The 7,384-nt window shown below is 41.7% G+C and overlaps 1 protein-coding gene across 3 annotated transcripts; it reads left to right on the forward strand.

Moving 5' to 3' along the window:
• Positions 1-252: 252 nt before the first annotated feature.
• On the forward strand, positions 253-6,966 carry ZNF706 (zinc finger protein 706). Of its 3 annotated transcripts, none has more exons than XM_028112229.2 (4): positions 253-449; positions 3,806-3,942; positions 5,845-5,952; positions 6,654-6,966. In XM_028112229.2, exons 2-3 carry the CDS (start codon positions 3,808-3,810, stop codon positions 5,938-5,940), a joined length of 231 nt encoding a protein of 76 aa, XP_027968030.1. In that variant the 5' UTR covers positions 253-449; positions 3,806-3,807; the 3' UTR covers positions 5,941-5,952; positions 6,654-6,966. The 3 variants fall into 3 exon arrangements, with proteins under 3 accessions (XP_027968030.1, XP_027968045.1, XP_027968037.1); XM_028112244.2 differs by lacking the exon at positions 253-449 and adding an exon at positions 724-1,230; XM_028112236.2 differs by lacking the exon at positions 253-449 and adding an exon at positions 1,272-1,816.
• The last annotated feature ends 418 nt before the right edge of the window (positions 6,967-7,384 follow it).

The following is a 7,384-nucleotide window of genomic DNA, read 5'->3' on the forward strand; positions in this document are numbered from 1 at the left end:
CGCCGTCGCCGCCAGGCCCCGCCCCTAGCGCTTATGTAATAGGGGCGCGCTGCCATTGGCCCGCGCGACCGGAAAGGGCGCAGGCGTGCGAGCAGGGGAGGAGCGCGGGAGGCGGCCGCAGCAGGAAGGCGCGTGGGCGGCGAGGAGCAGGAGGGCGCTGGGGCGACTGGGAGAGCTGCGCGGCGTGCGCGGGCACGAGCATAGTGGCCTCCCCCGAGGCTGAGGCGGCGGCGGGCGCGCGCGGCGGCGGCGGCGGCGGCGGCGGCGGCGGTGGCGGCGGCGGCGGAGGGTGCGAGGCGCGGGCTGTTGTGCTCTCCTCTTTCCCCTCCTTGGCGGGTGGAGGAGGCCGAAGCGGTGCTGGGCGCTCTCCCTCTTCCTCTCCCTCCGGCCACCTCCCCCGGCCCTCTCGCGCTGCGCGGTCTCTCCGACGCAAGACTGTCCCAGCCCGGGTGAGCGGCTGTGGGGGCGGCGCTGACGCCGCAGGACGTCCGGGACCCGGGGTGGGGGCCTGGCGGCGGGGTCGCCGCGGGTCGCGAGGGGCCGCCGGCCTCCCCGCCTCCCAGGTGGCGGCCGGGCCCGTCCTGTCCCGGCGCGGGCCGCGGGCAGGAGGGAGAGTTCGGGCGCCTGCCAGGCCCTGCAGGTGGCCGGGTTGCAGGCCGGCCGCGGCGCGGAGCGGTAACCTTACCCCTCGGCGACGGCAGCTGGTCGGTTTCTCGAGGCCCGGGCTCCCCGTGGCCGAAGGGGCCGGGTTTGGGGCAGCCAAAGCCTCCGGGAGGCGCGTCTCGGGCCGGGGTCTGTGAGCAGTGGCGGGTCAGTGGGGGCTGTGTGGCCGGGCCGAGGAAGGGGCTGCCCGACGCGGGAGAGGCCGGCTGGGAAGGCAGGTGGTCCGGGCTGCAGCTGGGGTCGGTCAAGTGTTGGGTGAAACAGATCTTACTCCTGGCGCTTTCCTCTTCCCTCCCCGAAAGGATGTAGTTAAAAGCTAGGGTCAGGATGTTGATCACTGCCTGGGCCTCCTCGTTTCAGATGGAAAATAATCCTACTTCCTGGATCCCAAAGCTTTTCTTACTCAGTTGTTTTTGGTTTTAAGAGGGTCTTTGGGGGGCAATGCTTACTTGTTGCCTCCTGTAAGAGCTCTTCATTTTAGAACTCTTTATTCGTTCTACTTCCCTCTTTGCATCCCTCTCGGAAAACCACACTAAAGAAGAGTTAAATTAAAAGCCTGCGTTTAAGGTATTTGTAAATGACTTGTTGGCCCTCAGTTTGTCGTGTGTAATTAAGAAGTTGTGCTTAAGGTTTTGTAGAAAATTCGATTGGCTTGAGAGCAATTCCAAAGTTGAGCTGTCCAAAAGCAGGTGGCTTGTTCGTTTGCATTTCTGCTTTCAGAAAGGAAATCCATGCAGGGAGTTGTTAGAAGTTGGGGGCCTACCCCATGCGTTTAGACTGTTGATTCGATTTCCTTTACCGGGTGTTAAGTTTTGTTTTAAAAATAAGAATAAGCGACCACAGTCTATTATTAAAGCTTTTATGGTTTTGTTACTGTTAGATGACAATGGAAAATGGGTTAAATCTATCGTGTAATATTATATTTTAGGAGAAGCCCTAAATGGAAAAGTTAAAAATAATGTGCATCTCATTACATTGTACAGATCACTGCGTGCAAATGGTATCGAAGTAGTTAATATCTTGTAATTATCAAAGAAACTTCTGGAATTGGCATAAAACAATTGAGGTTACCCACAAAATCAGTGTTAGCATGCGTAGCAGACATTGTGTAGAAGAGCTCAGAAGCATGAGAGGACTAAACTATTCTAACAAGGTACTGATAAAAGATGTTATAAAATATTGGGATATGTACCTGTTATCATCCAAATCATACTTAAGTATCCAAATCTGTTTCTGTGGGAATAGGTTCCGTATGCTTGCCATAACATTTGTACTTAAATATACATTTAAAAAGAATCATACCATTTGGCTTGGGATTAATAAAGATTTGGCTTTATAAAAACTAAAATGTAAGTTTAATTTTCAAGGACTAAAACATCTGGTAATATTTACTATTATTTGGGAATATACTAGGCTAGCATACTAAGAATTTTTGTAGTTTGTTAAAGTATTCAACTGGCTTCTTAAAAAGTATTGATACTCTTCTGTTTTATTCTGTGTTAAATACTAGTGGGGAATTTGTCCAAGCAGTGTATTTATTTTGTCAGGACGCTTTTTCTTTTTGGGAGAGGCTCATATGTTTCTATAATAGGTTTTGACTTTATATCCATTAACTGATTAGGGTTCCAGTCAGAAAAAAGCCAGTCCTGTTTTCTGGTAAAGGTGATCTACATCCATATTATGTTCATATCCTGCAATGATTTAAAAGTTTAAAACTTAATTGTAGTTCTGGTCAAAGGTATATATAGGAATTCTACTTAGGACCCAGTTTCAATGTATTTAAAAAGTAGTTGGGGCCCATAGACTGTCTATGAGCTGGTTTAACTTGTGTTGTCTAATAGAAGACTTTAATTTTTTAAATTTTATTTTAATTCCAGTATAGTTTAACATACAATGTTATATTAGTTTCAGGTGTACAATATAGTGATTGAACAGTTCTCTACATACTCAGTGCTCATCCTGATAAGTGTACTCTTCAATCCCCACCCCCTATTTCACCCACCTCCCCTCTGGGAATCATCAGTTCTCTATAGTTAAGAGTCTGTTTTTTGGTTTGAGAAGACTTTAATTTTAATGAAGAAGTAAAAGTAACTTTTTCAGTAACTTAATTATTTTTAATCCATTTAGCTTCATTTCAGACTATCAGTAAAAAGTGGTACTTTTCATTTTTGTAAAGGTATCTTTACCTTTTTTACAAGGTTTGTTCTCTCAACTGAAAACTAATTTAATTTTATTTGTTAATTTCTTCAGCAATCCTGCAAAGACCAATTTTTTAGGAAGATTTAGGATAGCACAGTAGTTTTATGGAACCTGAGCATTTAAGAGAACATTTTCCATTGCTCTTAGGATCTCCTTCAGAAGCTTTAGATGACAGCCTTTATTTCTCTTTAAAGTTGTAAAAATCTTAATTCACAACAGTGAGTACTGGAAAGGGAAAGTACCTTTGCAAAGTGATCAAGCAAATGCTTGGGGAAAGGCACTAAGCTTTTCTGGTATATTTTTGAAGATTATATATAGCAGAGTGCACAAATCTCAGGGGTACAGCTTGATGAATTTTTTAAAAGTGAGCACACCTGTATAAGCATTACCCAGATCAAGATATAGAACATATCACCACCCCATAAATCCTCATGCCCTTTTTTCCCCAGTCACTACCTCCTAGATTAGCTTTGCCTGTTTTAAATTTTATACAACCTATATATCTGGCTTTTTTCCCTTAACATTGGATACAACCATGTTGTTACTTGTAACAATAGTTTCTTTTTGAATGCAGCATAGTGTTCCATTGTATAAATCTACCATAAGTTATGTATCCATTTTACTAGTAACTGGCATTTGGATTGGTTCCAGTTTTGGAAACAGGTGCTCTGAACTTTCTTGTACTGTCTTTGGATGTATATGTACATTTGTATTTCTGTTAGATATATACTGAGAGTGGAATTGTAGGTTATGTAGTAGACAACTACCAGATTCCCACAGTGGTTGTACTAATTTATTCTCTAGTAGCATTGTATGCAAGAATTTGAAAACCTACACATTTTGATAGACACCTTATAAAACTTAAGTCTTCAACTCTTGAGAGTGTTACCATACTTAGGTTACTCTGTATTAATCACTCTAATGCCTCAACTTCTGTTTTTAGATATGGCTCGTGGACAGCAGAAGATTCAGTCTCAGCAGAAAAATGCCAAAAAGCAAGCTGGACAAAAGAAGAAACAAGGGCATGACCAAAAGGCTGCTGCCAAAGCTGCCTTAATATATACCTGCACTGTTTGTAGGGTAAGGGGAATTGAAAGACATAGTTTTCCTGTGGATAATTCTTTCCTTAGACATTGGTTTATATAGGTTACAATTTTGCAACTATGGCAAAATAGTAGATAGGCGAGCTGGTTATTTTAGGTGTCCCATCTTCAGTTGTCTATTCAACAAAAATTTTGTGAATGGCTCCTATGGCCAGGCGTAGTTCTCTGGGTGTCAGGGAAAGGGAGTGAACAAAGCAAAGTCCCTTTCCTCATTTAGAAAAAAGGTGTCTTCTTCAGGGCAGATACTGCACTTTGAACTTTGTAAGGAAATCAGATCTACATTCTTGGTTTACAGGTATGCAGGATATAAGTGATACTGTTATGAGTTGACTTTTTTCTTCACTAAATTCGTAGTGGGATGTCTGTAAAACTATATGGAGTATATTTACATTGAGGGCTTTTCCTAGAACTGATGTGTTTTGTTAGATTTGAAGAATAGCCGTAACAACTACTATTGAGTGCTTATCAGGTGTTTTACATGTATGAGCCCATTAATCCACACAACCCACCCTGAGATAAAGGACTTTTGTTATTCCCATTTTACAAAAGAGTAAACTGAGTCATGGGGATTAAATAACTTGTGCAAGGTGCCCCAGTTAGTACAGAGAAGAGCGGGGATCTGAACCCCGGGCAGTCAAGTTCCAGAGCCCACCTCTGCCTTTCATACCACATTGCCTTTCAAGGAAGTTTTTCTTCGGGCGCCTGAGTGGCTCAGTCGGTTAAGTGTCTGCCTTCTGCTCAGGTCATGATCTCGGGGTCCTGGGATTGAGCCCTGTTTTGGGCTCCCTGCTCAGCGGGGAGTCTGCCTCTCCCTCTGCCCCCCACACCCCGCTTGTGCTCTCTTGCTCGCTCGCTCTCTCAAATAAAATCTAAAAAAAAAAGTTTCTCTTAAATTCCAAGCCAGAGTCTCTTTCTTGCTTTTTTGTTTAAGCTCAGCACCCTTGAAGTTAGTGAATAGAAGTCCCAAAGGAAAAAATACATAGTGAGATTGGTCAAATACATATGCATGTATATATACCATATGTATAAATAATGTGTTTTTTTCCAAAGCCCTACACCTGGGTAGGGTTGTGGGAAAGGATCTCAGTAAGACAAGTTCATCATGTGAAGGCATTACTGATGAAATAGAAGTTCCTGACTACATAAAAGGTCTCATTAAGAGAGGAAATCTATTACATTAAATATCTTGTTCATACTGAGCTTTGATACATTCAAAGTAATGAAATCGAGCAACTTTAGATTCTGTTTGGAAAGAGGCAGGGTAAAAGTAAATTTCATTAAATTACCGATGAAGAAATACTTTGACCTAAAAGTACTAGAGCGGTTCACCTATTTAAAAACTCAGAACGGAACAGCAAACGCTTTTATTTCATGTTTTGTGTAATCGAATGGGCAAAAGAATAAATAATTGAAGGTCCTTGCCTACGGAAGTTGGTATAATGTAGCATTTGAGAACTGAAGTACTAGTACTAGGTTAAAAGAGGTCTTGGGCAAATTACACTCTAGGTTTTAGTTTCCTTATCCTGTGAAATGAGGAAGGATAGTAGGAACTAATTTAGGATTACTGTAGGAAGGTTCTGTGAGAATTCAGGTAACCTGCTTAGCATAACATGTTAAGTAGATGTTATCTGTTTGCTGTTAATCGAACAAGCAGAATACTTAATTCTATGTGACCCACCCTTTTCTTTGTATGTGAAATATGGTGATATATTAGGAATCTCTTTGTTGCAAGGTCCTTTTTCATCTGCCAGCCACTAGTTGCAGGAACTTGAAAGAGTTTTGAGATAATTGTCTACCCTGAGCAGGCTCGGGATTTGAAAAGTTAATGCATTTTTATTTCATGAATAAAGTCTCTTTTTTCCACATTTTTTTAAATTAGACACAAATGCCAGACCCTAAGACCTTCAAGCAGCACTTTGAAAGCAAGCATCCTAAGACTCCACTTCCTCCAGAATTGGCTGATGTTCAGGCATAAAGTTGTTTACAGGTAATTGACCTTTTGTCTTTTCCCTTGTTAATGTCAAGGTTGTACACAAGACCAAAATTATCTTCTGTGACTGTGAAATTAATGTGTACTTTCCAGCTGAGATTTTATTGCTTCCCCTTTTTAAGTTAATATTTCCCTTTACAGTTGTTAAAAGCCCATTTTCCCAAACCAGATCATCTCAATGCCTTTGAAACACCCAAGTTTTTACTACTGTAGCCCAAAATGGGGGGATGAGGTGATGCTGGCCAACTCTGGTCCAAGAATGGAAGAGGCTTACCAGCTTAAAGAAAATAACTATTACAAAGGCATTTGAGGGTCTTGCTTCCAGAAGTGATGCAGAGCAGTGTTCCTGAGTGCCTTGGTGCAGGTATTTTACTTCCGGTGTCTGACAGAGCTTCTGAGTGCATTAGGACACATGGTGAATGGAGGCACACGCTGTGTAAACTTAAGAGTTGCTTGAAAATAATTGTGTGGTTGGTTTTCTGTTTTTTGTTTTCTCTAAGGTGGTGATGGTGTGAGATAATTATTTCTTTTTAAAGTAAATTCATCAAAGATTTGTTGTTTATAAAATCATTGACAGATCTGTCAGACTAACTTGATAGCTTATACATGTGGTGCATTTTTCTTAGACATTTGAAATGCATATAAGTTGTATTTGTGCAATGCTTACATTCACTGCCAATTTCATTTATGTCTTATAGGTGAATTCATGACACCTTTGACTCTTCTGTCTCAGAACTTAGGTAACAAACCTGCAGCTGCTTTTCTAACAAACTGTTGATCAGCAAAAATAAAGGGGCTACAGAAACACTCATTTTTATGCTGTTCCCTTTTGGGCTTCATGCAAAGACAATTCTGTGTAAATGTACAGTTGACTCTGATTTGGAAATCTGAAAATCAGTCCATCCTTGTTATAAAAAATTTTTTTACAATGTAATTATATTGATGTTCATATTGTGTAAAATAACTCATTTAATAAAGTAGTACTTTGATTTTACAACATCACAGGATAAATGGTTTTAGAAATTCTGTTCTAACTTTCCACATTATTTGCCTTATGAAAATCTAATGAATTCGTCAACTAGAATTGCAGGCGCAATTCTTATCTCCCTCTCTCAGTTCAGTGGCAGGTTCATTAGCTAAACTAGAACAGACTCATTCATACAGTTTTATTGGCAGCTGTTGATCTAGGTGAAGAATGACTTACCTGCTGCCTTAGTATATTACCATCATGTGTCATTTACCCCTCTGAGTGTTTCCTGTGTTTGAGGTTGGAATATTTCAACTTGCCATATGACCTGGCCATAGCTGCCAGCCAGGATTACCCTGTCGATGACTGATAAATTCCTAATGCGTTGGATTTTCAGTGAGCCCTTCTGAAAGATTAGGTTCTGAAGTGTATGCCATAAACGAAATCAGTAAGGCTGTCATT

The sequence above is a fragment of the Eumetopias jubatus genome, unplaced genomic scaffold, assembly GCF_037043125.1.
Source record: "Eumetopias jubatus isolate StellerSeaLion01/CBP00866 unplaced genomic scaffold, mEumJub1_p1.0 scaffold_4, whole genome shotgun sequence".
NCBI lineage: Eukaryota > Metazoa > Chordata > Mammalia > Carnivora > Otariidae > Eumetopias > Eumetopias jubatus.